Raw genomic sequence first — 18,608 nt, 5'->3', positions numbered from 1 at the left:
TCCTGGCTCCATCTCCGCACACCACAGCCAGGCATGACCTAGCACAGCGCCTTCTACCCCGGTGCCTCCCCTTCCCTCCTCTGCTGGGCTTGCTCTACTTGACCTTGAAGGCTCAGCTCAGTCGTATCCTCCCGGGGACCCTCCCTAACTCCCCAGATTTCCATCTCCCTGCTGCAACTTGCAGCGCTGGCTTTAGCCCTGGTGATCCTGAATTGAGCTTGCTGATTATGTGGGGGCCTCCCCCATTCTCTGAGCTCCCCCATAACTGACGCTGTCTGGGTCTGTCCATGCATCTCCCCTACAGTGCCCAGCATGGCATCAAGCTCAGAATGGGCACTGATGATGGCGTCTGAACTGACTCTGGGCCCAGGTCCCTGAGGCAGGCAGAGTGAGGGCTGATTTGTGGGTCCATGCTGAGAACAGAATGCAGGACCCCTGGTTGGATGCCCACCCCAGGACCAGAGTTACCGAGCTTCAGCCCTGCCTCGGGCTGACTGTGGGACCCGAAGCAAGGCGCTCTTCCTCTCTGAGCCTCAGTGTCCCTCTCTGTCCAAAGACAGGTCCGAAAGCTCTGTGCCAGAAAGTGGACAGTGAGCAGGAAGTGGAGCCATCAGATTTTCAGCCTCCTGGAGGTGTCTTGGAAAATCCCCAGTGACCCTTGTTACTTGAAACTCCCAGATAAGGAGACTGTGGGGCAATAAACCTGTGTGGAGTTTTGGTCAGGGCTTGATTTGGGGGATTAAACAGAAAGAAGCTCTGCTCTGTCTCCAGAAGGTCCAGGCAGGACAAGACCTTCTCAGGACAGCTGACGGCTGGACAGCTCTGTTGCCCTTGTGGTCCCGCGTGTGTCTGGTGTGTACAGGCTGCAGCGCCCTCCACAGACTGTCCTAACAGGTGGGCAGGGCAGGGCTGTTACTATTATATGGATAGAAACAGAAAGCGAGAGAAGGGATGAGATTTGCCCAAGGTCATGGAGCAAATTGGTGTCAGAATTAGGATTCTCGGCTGGGCTCGGTGGCTCACATCTGTAATCTCAGCACTTTGGAAGGCCAAGGTAGGCGGATCACCTGAGGTCGGGAGTTCAAGATCAGCTTGCCCAACATGGTGAAGCCCCTTTGCTCTACTAAAAATACAAAAATTAGCCAGGCATGGTGGTGCACGCCTATAATCCCAGCTACTTGGGAGGCTGAGGCAGGAAAATCACTTGAACCCCGGAGGCAGAGGTTGCATTGAGCCAAGATCAAGCCATTGCACTCCAGCCTGGTGACAGAGTGAGACTCCGTTTCAAAACAACAACAACAACAACAATGAAAGAATTAGGATTCTCTAGCCTGACCAGCACAGCTCCTAGCGCCCCAAGGAGGGATTGGAAAGAAGCTGCTGGTGTGAGTGAAAGCTCAAGCCAGGAGTCAGGTTGGCCTCCCCCTGGGTACCCACAGGGCTGTAGGTGGGCAGCAGAAGGGAGAACCATCTAGGTTGACAGTCCTGGTGTGTTGGTGGGAGAGGAAGGAAGAGAAGGAAAAAACGCAATGGGCAGGAAAGGAGGAGAGGAGGGACGCTTCCATGAGATGAGCTCCTACTTTGTGCCGGACAATGCAAGGTCTTTTACGTACATGATCTCATTTAATCTTCTAGATTCTATGAGAAAAATATGAGGATACTCTAATGCTACGGCATAGAGACAACTAGGGGTCCAGGGCTTGAATCTGGTGCCTTCTTTTTCCCTGCCTTTGGCTACTTCCCCAAATGTCAGGATGGGACCGCATGGGATGGAGAGACTGCTCAGTCTGAGAGCTGGGGAGGCTCCCTGGAGGTGGTTCTGTTGGAGCTGGGCCAGGAAGGTGGGGTGACAGGAAGGGGCTTTCTAAGAGCCCTGCTAAGAGCCACCCAGCGACTTACCTGGGCTGGCTTAGTTCTAGGTGGAGGGAGGGGGTGTGAGCAAAGATGGATTATCTGGGGAAATGATGCTTCTTTATTTTCTTTTTGCTTCTCCCCTTCTCTTTTGAAAACCATGATGCTTTGAGGGGAGAGCAGACAGACCAGTTTGTCTCAGAGAACAGGTCTGGGGAGATGAGAAGGAGGTCAGAGACTCGGGGAATGTAGGGACCTCAAAACCCAAGTCCAGCAGAGGACTTTATCCTGAGGACAGAGGTGACCCGGGGTGGGTTTTAAGGGAAAGTGCAGGCCCAGAGTTGGGGGTGGAATATGTGAGGCCTGAGTCCCCAAGAAAGAAGGCTGCTCAGGCCTTGGCATGGCCTGGGAGAGGGGTAGAGAGCAGGTGGGGGCCGTGGGGGCAGGGCTGGGGAGGAGGCAGGACAGGAGGAGGTGGCTCTGGGCAGTGTCAGATGTGGGAAGAAGGCACTCCCTCAGGCCTAATCTCATCAGGAAGAAAGAGGCCTTGTCTTGGTTTGCTCTCTGACTCAATCTGTACTTCCTGTGGGCCTGCAGAGAGGCATCTGTGCTGGACCAGAAGGATGGGCGGCGCGGGGGTGGGGAAGGCGGAGACCTGAGGACAGGACTGTTTGCATTTGCTGGCTACAGACAGCTTCTGCCTCACTGGTGATGGTCGATCCCCAAAGGAGGGTCCCTGGATGGCTGCACTCCTGCTTCCCTGCCTGGGCTGTGCTGATGGAGAAAAAGCAAAGGGCTCCTTCCCCCGCCCCTTCACCTCCTCCCAGGCCCCTCAGCACTAGGGCAAGGCGGGGCCTTCTGGCCTCCACCCGGGAAAGCCCAGCCCAGAGAGATGCACAAATGCACTCTCTTGGATTCTTTTTGATCAGTAGGAATTGTCAGCTAGCCTTCTGCATGTGTGTGTCTGTTCCTCCATCATCATGGTTTGCACCAGGAGTTGGAACTCTCCCGAGCCACTCAGCCCCTGGCAGGCTGCTTTATGCTTTCTGGTTTGGGGTTTTTACTTAGATCCCCAAAATGCTGGGGCCCCGGCATGTACCTGTTGTGTGTTAAATCACATCTCAGTGTCCTGTACACATTGGGACCACAACAATCTTACTAGCCAATGTCTTTTGAACACTAAGTATGCACCAAGTGTCACTCTGCATGCTGTGCGTCTCACCTTATGTAAGTGTCCAGGAACCCCTGAGAGAGAGTGTGGACCTGTGACTGAACAGCCTGGCTTCAGATTCCAGCCCAGCCACTAACTAACTATGTGATCTTCGGCAAGTTATCTAACCTATCTGTGCCCTGTTTCCTCATCTTAAAAGTGGGGCTACGACAGTACATGCATGAGGGTTGAGTTAGTATGTGGAACATACTTAACACCTAATCAGCAATATAGGTGTTAGCTATTATGTGTATTTGTAGTGCCTGGTTTTCCTGGTGAGGAAATAGACACATTAAGTAACTTGCCCAGAGTGGCAGATAGGAAATGATAGAGCAGCACTGTCCAGCAGAACTTTGTTCAGAGATGGGTGTGTTCTTTAATTACAGTGTTCATTGGGTGTTGCTTATATGGTTTCATCTGTGATTATTAAGCACATGTGGCTTTTGAGCTCTTGAAATATTGCTAGTGTGACTAAGGAGCTGGATTTTACACTTTATTTAATTTTAACTCTAATTTAGAAGCCTTGTGGGACTAGAGGTTCTGTGTTGGACAGGGCCATTTAGAGTCAAGATTAGAACCCTGACAGTCAAGCTCCGGGGCCTGGGCCACTTTTGTGCTCTCCTGCTTCTTTCTTGCTTAAATGTTTTACAGTGGAAATGTAAAGACACATACAAAATTAAAGAGAAGATTCAAATAAATCCTCTTGTACCCTCACCCACTTTCAGTAGCCATCAGCAGCCTGTTTCATCTCTACTTGCTTATTCCCTCCTCCTCTGTCCAACAACCCCAAGTTATTTTAAGATAAGTCCCAGATGTTATATCATTTCATCTGAATAGTAGGTATATGTCTCTAAAAGATAAAGACTGTTGTCTAATATAAGCACAGTATTATTACCACGCCTGATGGCAACAATTCTTTAATACTGTCATACTGTCAGGTGCCCACTCCGCTTTCCCTGATTGCTTCCTGATGCCTTTTTGCAGTTGGTGTGTGTGAATCTGTATCCACTCGGGATCCGCACATTGCACTTCCTGCTATGCCTCTGATCTCTTCAGTCTCTTCTGAACTATAATGACCCTTGTCCCTTTTTCCTTGTCATCTTTAAAGAAACCAGATCTTTTAAAATATATATATGTATATTTCATTGTGCTAAAATACCCATAGTATAGTATTTGCCATCTAAATCATTCTTAAGTGTACAGTTCAGTGTATTAAGTACACTCATACTGCTGTGCAGCCACCGCCACCATCCATCTCTAGAACTCTTTTTATCTTGCAAAACTGAAGCTCTATATCCATTAAACAATAACTTTTCATTCCTCCCTACCCTCAGCCCCTGGCAGCCACCATTCTACTTTCTGTCCCTGGGATTTTTGCCTACTCTAAGTAACTTATATAAGTGGAATCACACACTGTCTTTTTGTAACTGGCTTATTTCACTTAGCATAATGCCCTCAAAATTCATCCATGTTATAGCATGTGTCAGGATTTTCTTCCTTTTTCTTTTCTTTTCTTTCTTTCTTTCCTTTTTTTTTTTCCCTTTGAAACAGGATCTTGCTCTATCACCCAGACTGGAGTGCAGTGGTGTAATCATAGCTTACTGCAGTCTCTAACGCCTGAGCTCAAGTGGTCCTCCCACCTTGGCCTCCCGAGTAGCTGGGACTACAGGTGTGTGCCACCATGCCCAGCCAATTTTTTTTATTATTATTATTTCTAGTAGAGATGAGGTCTTGCTGTGTCACCCAGGCTGGTCTTGAACTCCTGAACCCAAGCGATCCACCTCATCCTCCCAAAGTAGAATTTTCTTCCTTTTGAAGGTTGAATAATATGAATATACCACATTTTACTGATCCGTTCATCTGTGGACGGACACTGGGGTTGATTCCACATTTAAGCTATTGTGAATAATGCCGCTATGAACGTGAGTGTGCAAATATCTCTTCCAGACCCTGCTTTCGTTTCTTTAAGGGTGTATATTCCAAAAGTGGAGTCGCTGAATCATATGATCGTTCTATTTTTAAATTTTTGATGAACTGCCATACTATTTTTCATAGCAACTGCACCATTTTACCTACCAACAGTGCACTAACTCAGATTGTTTCAATCAAATTGTTTGCTTGCTTGTTGTTGAGTTGTTGGACTTCTTTATATATTCTCAATAGTAACACCCTATCAGATAGATTTGCAAATATTTTCTCTCATTCCATACGTTGCCTTTTCACTCTGTTGCTAGTGATACAAATACAAACAAGTTGTTAAATACAAACAAGTTGTTAATTTCCATGAATACAGTTTGTCTATTTTTTTTTCTTTTGTTGCCTATTCCTGGTGCCATAACCAAGGAATCATTGCCAAGCCCAATGTTGTAAAGGTTTTGCCCTTTGTTTTCTTCTAAGGTTTTTTATAGTTTTAGCTCTTCTGTTTAGGTCTTTGATGCTTTTTGAGTTAATGTTAAAAACCAGAAAATTTAGCATGTAGGATTTCCTGTGTTTTTTTCCTGATTGCATCTGTGTGGCTGTTGAACATGTTTCTCCACACTCTGTGTGTGTAGTTACATACAAAGACTCGGTCAATATTGGGTCTCATTTTTTGGCGAGGCCACTTTATAAGTAGTGTTTCCTGTTGCTTCATATTAGCAGCACATAATGTCTGGTTATCTCTTTTAGTGATGCTAAGATTGGTCAGTGGGTTCAGGTGTTGCCAAACCATCCATTACACCACTGAGTCTCAAACTTGAAGCTGAGGGGCTGGTTAAAGCAGAGTGGTGAGCCCCGTCCCTAGAATGCCTGATTCAGTAGGTCTGGGATAGGAGGCTTGAGAATCTGCAACTCTAAAAAGTTCCCTAGTGATATAGTTAATGGGGGACTGCACTTTGAGAACTACTGCATCACATCCATGATGTGTTTCTGTTATCCTTGCTCCTAACATGCACTGGAATCACATGGGAAGCTTAAGCAGTGCTGGCATCTGGGTTCCCCACCCAGTAGTCTGATTTAAGTGATTCTAAGGTGCAAAGTTGCAAGCCCCTGCCCTGCATGTTAGCAGTCCCTCAAGGTCACACCATCTCATCTCTTCCTGCTCTTGGCCATTTTCCTAAGAGGTATGAACATGTGGAGAGCAGTGACTGAATTATTCATTTCTGACCCCTCCGAGCCCTGCTCCTGGCACGGCTTGGCGCAGAATAAGCACCAAGCCAATATCGGATGAAGATTGGAGATTGAATGAAATCCTCTTCACCTCTCTTTATAAAGCTTCCTGGATTATTCTGCTTTGAAATTTCTATTCTCTGGTTCAGTATGTTAGGCTCTTTAAGAAGTGGATTCTAGCGCCTCCTCTCTTGCAGGCAACTTGACAAAGTCAGGGCTGCTAGGGATTTACAATAGAATTGTTATGTGTAAGCGAGGCACAGTGGCTCATGCCTGTAATGCCAGCACTTTGGGAGGCTGAGGTGTGAGGATCGCCTGAGGCCAGGTATTCAAGACCATCCTGGCAACAGAGTGAAACCCTGTCTTTACAAAAAAATTAGCCAAGCATGGTGGTACATGCTTGTTCTTAGCTATTCAGGAGGCTGAAGTCATAGGATTGCGCGAGCCCAGGAGGTTGAGGCTGCAGTGAGCTGTGATCACACCTCTGCACTCCAGCCTGGGCAGCAAAGTGAGGCCCTACCTCAAAAAAAAAAAAGAATTGTTACACACAGACCTTGGTGGTGCTGGTGGTGGGAGAGTGACCAACTTATCCCTGTTTGCCTAAGTGAGACTTCCCCCAGTTTAGCACTGTAAGTCCTGCATCCCTGGAACCCCTCCACAATCCCAGGCAAACCAAGACAGTTACCCTACTTCTGTGGAGAGTGGCAAGGACCCTTCTTGCTTTGAAGGAGGGAGGAAAAATTACCCTGTGGGGTGAGACTCTTAGGTCCTAGCACCCTGGATCCCGCTGTATCACTTCAGACCTTGTTGCTGGCCAGTACAAGGCAAAAATTAAGACACCTTGTGCCAAGAGGTGGTGGTTTAAACCAGGGCCTGGCCTCAGATTCACAGAGGCCAGTTGTGAATAAAATCCTTACAAAGGAGAAGTAGCTGAGCCTTGTATTTGTTTTCTTCCTGCCTGGTGAGAAAGGAAGGTGCTGTGGGAAATGGTTACTCAGATGCCTAGGTTGGCAGCAGGGTGGCCTTACCCTCCATGGGCTTGGACTTCAGAGCCAGATATCCCTCCTGCAATGGGTGGATCAGAGACCCCATAAGGACTCTGGATGACAAAAAAGAGCTTTCCCAGCAAGTCTGGGGCCAAAGCCAGGATCAAGATGAACTGTGACGGATAATAGTGGGTCAGGGATTGGAGTCCAGGTGAGGGACCCCCATAATGAGATGTGGACTGTGTGAATTCTCAGCCTTCGTAGAGCACCTTCACATAGAGCGGTCTTTATCCTGATAAATGGTGACCTCTTTTCGATTTTTTGAAACAACTGGGTAACTTGTGGTTCTAATCTTCCCTAACTGTGGCTATGACATAAGTGTGATGGTTCAGACTCTCTCACCAGGCACTTACAGGTGGCAGCTCACTGTGCCCACAAGTCAAATTTTAAGAGAGAGAAAAGATAAAACTTCAAATATTATATGTGAAACCACAAATTTACAAAGGGGAACTGGTAGCCAGCAATGCCTACCCATCCTGTTCAAAGACCAAATCAGGTCATTTCATTCTTTCCTTAAAGCCACAAACGATACAATTCATGAATAATCTATTATAATGGTTTGCACCACACCACACCCAGTTTGGGTTCAGTTTCAGCCACCCTGCAGCTAACCCTTGTCCTGCAATGAGTTTAGGGCTGGGCAAGGAAGAGAGGCCTTTGGAACAGGCAGGAAACTCTCTCTGTTTCTGTCGCTTTCTCTCTCTCTCTCTCTCTGTCTCTCTCTCTCACACACACACACACGCACGCACACCCCACATGTATGTCACAGAGGAGCACATTGCATAGCAGGAAGCGGGGGTCTCTGAACTAGTCCTCAGACTACTTCCCACCTGCACTGCTCATCATAACTTGACTTCAGTCTAGTCACTTCCCTTGCACCTCAGTTTTCCCATCATCAAATGGGGAAAATAATCCCCACCTACCTTGCAGGAGAGTTGTGAGCCACTGTCAGGCATTAAGAAATAAACTCAAGGCCAGGCACAATGGCTCACGCCTGTAATCTCAATACTTTGGGAGGCAAAGGTGGGTGGATCACCTGAGGTCAGGAGTTTGAGACCAGCCTGGGCAACTTGGCAAAACCCTGTCTCGACTCAAAATACAAAAATTAGCCGGGCACAGTGGCACGTGCCTGTAATACCAGCTACTCTGGAGGCTGAGGCAGGAGAATTGCTTGAACCCAGGAGGCGGAGGTTGCAGTGAGCCAAGATAGCGCCACTTCACACTCCAGCCTGGGCAAACAGAGCCAGACTCCTTCTCAAAGAAAAAAAAAAGAAATAAACTCAGTGCGATGCAAAACCCAGAGATGACTAAATCCTTTTTAGGAGTGGGGAATTCACAGGCCTCGGAGCCTAATCCCATGGCATCAGGCCCACCAAGCCTGCATGGGATTGCAGCAGCAGAATGGATGCCATCTCCTGCCTTGTGCCCCAGCAGTCTGTCCCAGAGTGCCACACCTGAGAAGGCCTGCTGTGGCTTTGATGTGGGCCCAGCCAGATGGAATGGGGCAGGATAGGACGAGTGGCCTGGGATAGACCTGGCTTGAATAGGCTGTTCTGGCCCAGCCTGTGGGTGAAGGGCCCGCTACAGTACTTACTTGTGGGCAAGTGCCTGCTTGTAGGGAAAATGAAACTCCTGTTCTCTGAATTGCTGAATCATTAAAATCATGCATGCAGTGATACACGCATGCGCTCATGCACGTGTATATACACAGCCTCGGTTAAACATCCAAACGGATGCACATGTGCATGCACACCCACAAGAGGACACAGGCACTCATGAACATCCTGATGAATGCGGTTCTTGTGCACACACAGTACACACACAGGCCAGCACGCATGCACAAGCTTCACCCATGCATATACGCATACACTTCCATACCACACACAAAGGGAGAGGTAGCTGGCCTTGCTAGCGGCTGCCCCACCCCCTGCTTGTGTAATTTCCCTTCATGGCAGCAGGTCTGGAAGAATCTTAGCAGTGCAAATAAGAGTTAGGGTGGGGAGAGGATTGGGGGGCGGGCAGAAGGGCATTGATGTTCATGCTTCTTTGCTGTCAGCTGGCTTCATTCATGGGGAAGTGGGTTGCCTTTCTAGAGGGGTCTAGCTAGCTTCCTGGGCCTCCTTTTCCTTCTCTGTAGAGTGGGGATGGTCATGATCATGACAGTTCCTCTTAGGGGCAGAGGTGAGATCCAGGGCTGTGATGGGTCTGAAAGAGCTATTATCATCATGGGTATTGTCTGTGAGGACCTGGAGCTGCAGGCTCAAAAGCTGCAGGCTTGCGACAGCTGAGTTCAGCCCCCAGGCCTGCTGTTCACTAGCTGTGTGACCGAGTTACTGGCCTCAACACCTACATCTGAACCAGGGAGCAAGGTAGCACCCACTTGCTCTATTCATGCATGGAAAGCATTTGGAATGGCACCTGGCAGTTTGTAAGCACTCAAAAACTGTGACTACTTATTGCCACAGAGGTGACTGTGAGCTTGGGAGGTGTTGCCCAGGCCTTTCACGGCCTCCTCACTCCTCCTGGATGGGGAGTGGCTCTCGGGAGTTGGGCCAGACCCCAGGTACCCCCTACAGGTGCACAGACAGGCTGTAGAGGGAGAGAGCTCAGAGGGTCCAGAGGGGCCAGGGCTGTTGTTAATGTAAGGTCGTGTGGATTTCAGCGACTACCCCAGGCCCGCCACGTGCACTCAGGCAGCACATTTGGTTGATCCCACCTCCTTGGTATTTCAGTAACATCCTCTCCCCACCATCCTGCCCACGTCACTGCCCTACTTCAGCCCAGGTGACCATTGCCTGTCACCTGCTCTAACCTTTCCTCTGCTCAGTAGTCAGAGGAAAGTCTGAAAATTAAATCTGTTTCTCTATCTCCCCTGCTTTATTTATTATAATTATTATTAATTATTTTTGAGACAGAGTGTCACTCTGTTCCCTAGGATGGAGTGCAGTGGTGCTCACTGCAACCTCTGCCTCCCAGGTTCAAGTGATTCTCCTGCCTCAGCCTCCAAAGTAGCTGGGACTACAGGCCACGCACCGCCACACCCGGCTAATTTTTGTATTTTCAGTAGAGACGGGGTTTTACCATGTTGGCCAGGCTGGTCTCAAACTCCTGACCTCAAGTGATCCACCTGCCTCAGCCTCCCGAAGTGCTGGGATTACAGGTGTGAGCCAACACGCCCAGCCTCTCCCCTGCTTTAATTTCTCCAGTAGCTCCCCACTGCCCTCAGAGTTCGGGTACCTGAGACAATCTGGGTCCTGCCTCCTTCTCTGTGGCCATACCAAGCACAGGCAGCCACTTGCCATCTCCATGGGCCAGACTTGCATAGGCTGTATGAGTCAGGATGGGTCGCTGTGCTCCATGACAAAGAACCCCTTATCTCACAGTTCACTCTACAAGTGTATTTCTCTGTTGCACTGTAAGTCAGTAGAAGAAAGTGCTCTGCTACACATGCTTCTTGAGGGACCAACCACCTTATGGCTGCACCATCTGAAACATGCACCCTTCTCATCCCTTCGGCCAAGGACGAGAGTCCTCGAGGGTCACAGGCAGATTTCATGTGCTTTGGCCTGGAAGTGGCACACATCACTGCCTCCCATGTGTCTAATTAGACAATGGGTCATGGGAGGCAGTGATGTGTGCTATGGCTGCCTGACTGCAGGGGAGCAATGGGATGTCTGGTGAGCATCACCAGCTGCCACAGACAGGTGCACTCCCGCCACCCCCAGCCGTTGCTCAAGGTGAGGCAGAGGTGGGGGACCTGGAGCAGAGCCTGCTGACTTGCTCCTCGCTTTCCCACCCCCAGCCCAGGCCCAAGGCGGCTCCTCCGCTGCCACCAAGTTGCCAAGACCCTAGGGAGGTCATTTGTCCTTGTTGTTCCTTTCCAAGGGGACCCCCAGTACCCATTTCTCTCAAAACTCACTATAGAGAAAAGATGTGCTGCTCCTTAGCAGCTTGTGGCTTTTATCTTATAGACATCAAATAAATCCCTTTCTGATTCTGTTTTCCTTGTTGAATTGGCCACTAGGAAGCTCAGACCCAAATCTAAGGTCTACCTCCTCTGTGTAGTGGACCTGGCAGCACACCTAGCTTAACTCCTCCTGCATTTCAGGTGATCTCTTTTTACCTGCGTTTTCCTTGTGTCCCTATTTTTCCTCTTGTAGCTTTTTCATTTCCTTCTATCTTGTATTCTGTTTCTGTGAGTCTTCTTAAATCCTTTCTGGAATCACATGGGCATTAATTAGTCAGTCCATCCCATCCCTACATTCTGTGCAGCTTCCTGTAGCTCTGGCAAGAGCAGCCCCGGTTTAGGGCAAAGCTCCCGAAAGGAGAGTTGGAATTTCTGAGCTTTACGGGATACACAAGCCCCTGCAAGGTTGACCTGCTACCTGGTTCTGTCTAAAGGGCTTGCCTCAGGGGTCAGGCCCTGATCGCTGTGACCTGCCTGAAGTCACACAGTGTAATCTCGTGCTGAGGACCTGAGCGCAGAGAAGAGCCTCATGGGTCAGCTGTGTGGGCGGGGTAAGCACCTTCTTTGTCTCGACCAGTGTAGGTCCAGCCAAACCTGCCTTCCCACAACTAGGGAAGGTGGGGGCCCAAGGGGGGTAGACACTGTGCTGGATACTCCTGGAGCAGAGCCTTCTCCGAGGAAGCTCCAAGCCAGCAGAGAAAATGAGAACTGGCCCTGAACCCCAAATCAGGGTAGACAGTGTCAAGGGCTAAGGGCAAGGGGAGAGATGGCTGTCAGGGAACAGAGGAGAGCAAGATCTCTGCTACTTGGGGTATCAAGGAGGACTCTCTGGAGGAAGTGGCTTGGGAGCTAGGGAAGGGTTGGATTGGGATTTGTGGAGATGGGAACAGGAGGTAGGGGGATTGGAAAGGCAAGCCAAGCAGCAGGAGAGGGAAGGGCAAAGAGCCAGAGGGCTGGAGATGCAAGAGCAGGTGCTGAGGAAGCTGGAAGGTGCCGTTTAGAAGAGCTGGAAGAAATGAATCTTGGAATATGGAATGAGACCCCAGCCAGAGGTCTTGAATGCCAGGCCAAAGGATTTGGCCTTGATCCTGCAGGGCAGCAATGAATGGGGAGCATCAGAGGGTGATGTGAGGCCAGGGGCAGTGGCTCACACCTTTAATCCCAACCTTTGAGAGGCAGCTACAGGAGAATTGCTTGAGATCAGGAGGTTGAGACCAGCCTGGGCAACATGGCAAGAAAAAAAATTTTTTTTTAATTAGCCAGGTATGGTGGCATGTACCTGTAGTCCTAGCTACTTGGGAGGCTGAGGCAGGAGGATCCTTGAGGTCAGGAGTTTGAGACTGCAGTGAGCCATGATGACACCACTGCTCTCCAGCCTGGGTGACAGAGCGAGATCCTTCCTCAAAAATAATAATAAATCAAGGGTGATATGAGGTGGGGGTGGGGTGGGCAGGGCTTGGTATTCAGAAGGGTCCCTCTGGCCAAGAGGAGGCCCCCTGGTGTTATGGGTATGGGCTTGGCCACAGAAGAGGCCTAGACCCTCTCGCAGGCCGCTCGTGATCTGGCTCTCCTCGCCCCTGTCTTTTATTCGTTTCATTCACATTACCCAATATACATGGGGTGTGTGTGTGTGTGTGCGCGCGCGCGCGTGTGTGTGTGTGTTTTCTTCTTTTAAATTTCTCTTTGATAATCTTACTAAACTACATGTGGTTTCCCCAAACTGTTCTGTCTGCCTAAGACACCTTCCCCCAGCTCTCCCTCATCCTGCCTACATGACCAACTCCTACTCATCCTCCAGGTCACAGCTTAGTTGTCACTTCCTCTGAGAAGCCCTCCCTGACTGTCATGTGCAAAGCTCTGTTATTACACATAGTACGGTGGGTCCCAGTGGCCCAGACTCTCCTAGTAGCCTCACCCAGAGGACTCTTCACTCCTGTAAAGGCTGGGCTCAGGCCTACTGTTTCCAAACTACCTGGTACCTGGCACAGGGCCTAGACACACATGATGCTTGGTAAATATTGAGTGAACAAATATAAGGCTGGACGAGGAGCAAAACAAGCTGAAGATGCCCAGATGATACTAGTGGTTGTGATTGCCACTATTGATCAAGTATCTGCCATGCGCCAAGGGGTCTAAATACATCATCTAACTTAATCCTTATGACAAGTCTATGAGACAGATACTTTTTTCAATCTCTCTGTCTTTTATTTTTTTTAGAGACAGGGTCTCGCTGTGTTGCCCAGGCTAGTTTTGAACTCCTGGGCTCAAACAATCCTCCTGCTTTGGCCTCCCAGAATTCTGGGATTACAGGCATGAGCCACCATGCCTAGCTGAGACAGATACTTTTGTTACCTCATTTTACAGATGGGGAAACTGAGACTCCAGAGGTTAAGTCACTTGCCATCCAGCTGATAAGAGACAGAGCTGGGATTGAAACCCAGGCAGGCTGGCTCCAGAGAGCACAGTGGTACCTACTTAGTTGGGCTGAGGGTGCTGGGCTGTCTGGTGAGACGGCAGATGGGGGTCAATGTGGTGGATTCTCTCTGTGGTTTTTCTGCCTTTTTACATTCACACTCAAAGGGATGAAAAGCCTTAAAACATCAGCAAGCAGGTCAGTGATAGCTATACATCATCCCATCTTATCTCACCAGGTCTATAGAAATAACAGTAATTAGAGTATTTTCACTTGGTCGCCCTTCACAGTGCGTCACCGTCCACGTTGAACTGACCACTGTCCTGCTTGTATCCTCTTATGTACTCTTAAGACGAGAGCTCCGTGTGTCCCATGATCAGGGCAGGGAGCCTCATACCCTTTGTCCCATTTGTCTCTTGCAGATGTCATGGCACCCCCAGTACCGGAGCTCCAAGTTCCGTCATGTCTTTGGCAAACCAGCCAGCAAGGAGAACTGCTATGACTCCGTACCTATTACCCGCAGCGTTCACGACAACCATTTCTGTGCTGTGAACCCCCACTTCATTGCAGTTGTGACTGAGTGTGCTGGTGGAGGGGCCTTCCTCGTCATCCCCCTGCACCAGGTAAGGACACCCCCAGGCCCAAACAGCTCTCTGGAGACAGTGCAGGACAGAGGGAAAGTGGAAAGAGCCTAGCTTTCTAGAAATTCCTAACCCTGCCCATTACTAGCTGTGTGACCTTGAGTAAGTCATTTCATCTCTTTGAGCCTTGGTTTCCTCACTGGGAAAAATACATCTGTCCTGAATTTTAGCCTCTAGCAGTTGGCCTAGCTACTCCTAGCACCTCTCCTCTTCTCTACAAAATAATTCTGCAAATTAATTTCCTTCTGAATAAAATATAATTTTTTAATGCTTTACTGGGATTACAGGAAATTGAGAAAGTCTCCAAAGCCACCTTCCCCACCAAAGAAAGGGAAATAAACATTGAGTCAAAACTAGCTAGGAGAGGCAAACAGTAAGCAAGCAGGAAGAACAGGCTTGTCCTGAAGGCAAGAGTTGCTAGTATAGGTTGGACGATATAAAATTGTGGATATTCAACTGGTTTTGACCCCAAAAAAGCAACAGTTTCACATAGGTCAACCTAATAGCAAGTCCATTCAGGATGCCAACCCTAAGTCTCTACTTTAAGGCAGAACACCTGAAGGGGCTAGAGGGATCCCAGCTTAGTAGTGCCACTGGCTCACAGCAGAAACCGACATGAAACCTCTCCAGAGGAAAGGATCCACAACGTGGACATGATCCCCACAGATGAAACACAGGGAAATGTGAATTCACAAAGATCACAAAACATGTACACCACCATGAGTGAGAGTCAGTTGAAACAACAAATAGCAGACTTAGACCCCCAGACGACTTCAGAAGTTAAAAGATTATACAGGATTAGAATCTCATAGGCCAGGTTTCCTGAACACAATGCAATTGAGTTAGAAATCAATAACAAAAGATAAATCTTACATTCCCATTCTTTTGGAAACTTAAAAACATATTTCTAAATAATTTATAGGCCAAAAACAAAATCCAAATGAAAATTTAAAAATCCTTGGAACTGATAAAATGAAATATATCACAACACTTACGAGATGTAGGGAAAGCAGGGCTTCAAGGGAAATCTAGAGCACAAATGCTTATATTAGAAAAGAAGAAAGCCTAAAAAGTAATGACTAAACATTCCATCTAAGAAGTTGGAGCCGGGTACAGTGGCTCACACCTGTAATCCCAGCACTTTGGAAGGGCAAGGCCAGGGGATTACTTGAGCCCAAGTGTTTGAGACCAGCCTGGGCAACATGGTGAAACCCCATCTGTACAAAAAATACAAAAATTAGCTGGGCATGGGGGCATTTGCCTGTGGTCCCAGCTACTCAGGAGGCTGAGGTGAGATCACCTGAGCCCAGGGAGGTTGTGAGCCATGATTACAACACTGTACTCCAGCCTGGGCAACAGAGTGAGACCCTGTCTCAAAAATAAATAAATAAATAAAGTCAAAGAGCAGCAGGATAAACCCAAAGAAAGTTTGAGGAAGGAGAAAATAAAAAGCAGAAATCATGGAAGAGAATCTAAGGATATATTACAGAAGATCAAAAGGGCCAAACGTTTGTTGATAGACAAGCCCCTGCAGAGACTGGCCAACAGTAAAAGAGAACGGGTACAAAAAGCATCAGGAATGAGAAAAACAATATCACAGCAGAACTTTGAAATCTAATAAGACACGAATACAAGCAACTGTATGCCAATAAATTTGAGAACATTAACAATATGGGCAAACTCCTTAAAAAATACAATTTGTCAATACTGATTCATGTAGAAATAGAAAGCCTGAATAATCCTTTAAAGGAATAGTCCTTTAAGTACTTTAAAAATTGAGCAATAGGCCAGGCACGGTAGCCCATGCCTTTAGTCCCAGCACATTGGGAGGCCGAGGCCGAGGCTGGCAGATAATGAGCTCAGGAGTTCGAGACCAGCCTAGCCAACATGGTGAAACCCCGTCTCTACTAAAAATACAAAAATTAGCCATGCACAGTGGCGGGCGCCTGTAATCCTAACTACACAGGAGGCTGAGGCCAGAGAGCCGCTTGAACCCAGGAGGCAGAGGTTGCAGAGAGCTGAGATCATGCCACTGCACTGCACTCCAGCCTGGGCAACAGAGCCAGACTCCATCTCAAAAACAAAAACAAACAAACAAAAATTGAGCAATAAAAATTTCCCTTAAAGAAAATAGCAAAAGGAAAGGCAAACTATAGAGTGGAAAAGTATATAATAAACATGACAAAAGACTCATTTCTTTAATGTATAAAATGTAGCCAAAAATCCATAAAACACTGAACCAGCACTTCATAGCAAAGAAAATCCAAATGGCTAATAAGCATTTGAAAAACTACTCAACCTCGTTAGTAAACTAGTGCAATACCACTACACATCAGATTGTCAAAAATGACTAACACTAGTAAATGACAGCAAGTATACAGAGTTGTGTAAACTATCAGACACTTCTGATGGGAGTGTAAACTGGCACACCTGTTTTGGAAAGAAGAAGAAAATGCATATATCTGTGACCCAGAAATACCACCCATAGGTTTATACCACGCAGTGTGCACCACTGGAGCTTCTGTGCACCAGAACAGAAGCATGAGAATGTGCAGAGTAGCGTTGTTCGTATTATTGCAAAACTGGGAAAACCTGTATGTCCAAGAATTTCATAAATAAATTATGGCATATCCATACTAGTGAATATACAAAACCAGGAAAAGGAGTAAAGTGTAGTTATATACAACAACATGGTTGAGTCAGAAAGATAAGGTTGAGTGAAATCAGCCAAACAAATTTTAAACTATATCATTTAATTAACCTTAAATTAAAAACTGCTTACCCTAAACCATATTTTAATAGTTGCATAATTACATAGTAAAATTTTAAAGAAAAAACAAAGAAGAGACTACCGTGAAAAACAGAATGGCAGTTACCCCTGGGGGATGGAGAGGGTTACGATTGGAAAGCATCTCATGGGAGACCTCCTATGTGCTAGTAATGGTTCATGTTTTGGCCTGGGAGGGTAGCAATTATGAGTAATTTATTTTCCAGTAATTTGTTAAGCTGATAATTTTCATTCTTTACATTTTTGCATGTTTCTTATGTTTTACATACACACACACACACACACACATATATATATATACACACACACACACACACACACACACACACACACACAAACACATAAGAAAGACTCCAGGCCTAGATGGTTTTACAGACAAATCCTACAAAACTTTCAAGGAACAGATTCTAATCTTTTACAAACATTTCCATGAATAAAAAAGATGAACAACTTCTTTCCTCATTCTGTGAGGCAATCTTGACACCAAAACTAGGCAAGGAGGACAGAATAAGAAAGAAAAAAAATATATATATATTGATCGGCCGGGCGCGGTGGCTCAAGCCTGTAATCCCAGCACTTTGGGAGGCCGAGACGGGCGGATCGCGAGGTCAGGAGATCAAGACCATCCTGGCTAACACGGTGAAACCCCGTCTCTACTAAAAACTACAAAAAACTAGCCGGGCGAGGTGGCGGCGCCTGTAGTCCCAGCTACTCAGGAGGCTGAGGCAGGAGAATGGCGTGAACCCGGGAGGCGGAGCTTGCAGTGAGCTGAGATCTGGCCATAGCACTCCAGCCTGGGTGACAGCGCGAGACTCCGTCTCAAAAAAAAAAAAAAAAAAAGAAAGAAAGAAAAAAATATTGATCAATCTCACTCATGAAGATGGATGCCAAATTACTAGCAAATTACAGTAAATAACAAAAGATACATTTGGACCAAGTTGGATTTATTCCAGAAACTAAAAGTGGTTTAATATTAGTAAACCTATAAAGGTAAATCATCATATTAGCAAGTGAAAGAGGAAAAACCATATGATCATGTCATAAATGGAGAAAAAGTGTCGATAAAGCCCAATACCCAGGCATGAGAAAAACTCAGCAGCAACAAAAAGAAAATTAGCAAATGAGGGATAAGAGAGAATTTCACTAACCTATAGCAAACAGCATTTTAAAACCTTTTTATCTTGAAACAATTTCAAGCCTACAGAAGATTTGCAAATAAAATTGAACTAATTCCTGATTAAGCTTCACCTGGTTTACTGGTTTTAACATTTTGCCTCTCGGGGTGTGTGTGTGTGTGTGTGTGTGTGTGTGTGTGTGTGTGTGTGTGTGTGTGTATGTATGTTTGGAAACAGAGAAGTTATAGACATATAACCTGCGCAGCATAGCAAGACCCCATCTCTTAAAAAATTGTTTTTTAGTTAGCTGGGCACAGTAGTACACACCTGTAGTCCCAGCTACTCGAGAGGCTGAAGCAGGATAATTGCTTGAGCCCAGGAATTTAAGGTTGCGGTAGCTATGAAAGCACCACTGCACCCCAGCCTGTGT

The 18,608-nt window shown here is 47.2% G+C and overlaps 1 protein-coding gene across 1 annotated transcript in view; it reads left to right on the top strand.

Moving 5' to 3' along the window:
* Positions 1 to 18,608, top strand: part of CORO2A (coronin 2A) — a 68,294-nt gene that overhangs the window by 20,595 nt on the left and 29,091 nt on the right. The window contains exon 2 of the mRNA XM_030920096.1: positions 14,057 to 14,257. Within this exon, the coding sequence (XP_030775956.1) occupies positions 14,057 to 14,257 (201 nt within the window). The remainder of the gene's footprint in view (positions 1 to 14,056; positions 14,258 to 18,608) is intronic.

Source organism: Rhinopithecus roxellana, chromosome 16 (assembly GCF_007565055.1).
Source record: "Rhinopithecus roxellana isolate Shanxi Qingling chromosome 16, ASM756505v1, whole genome shotgun sequence".
Lineage (NCBI taxonomy): Eukaryota > Metazoa > Chordata > Mammalia > Primates > Cercopithecidae > Rhinopithecus > Rhinopithecus roxellana.
The sequence above is the reverse complement of the archived record's forward strand: the minus strand, read 5'-3'. Positions and strand labels throughout refer to the sequence as shown.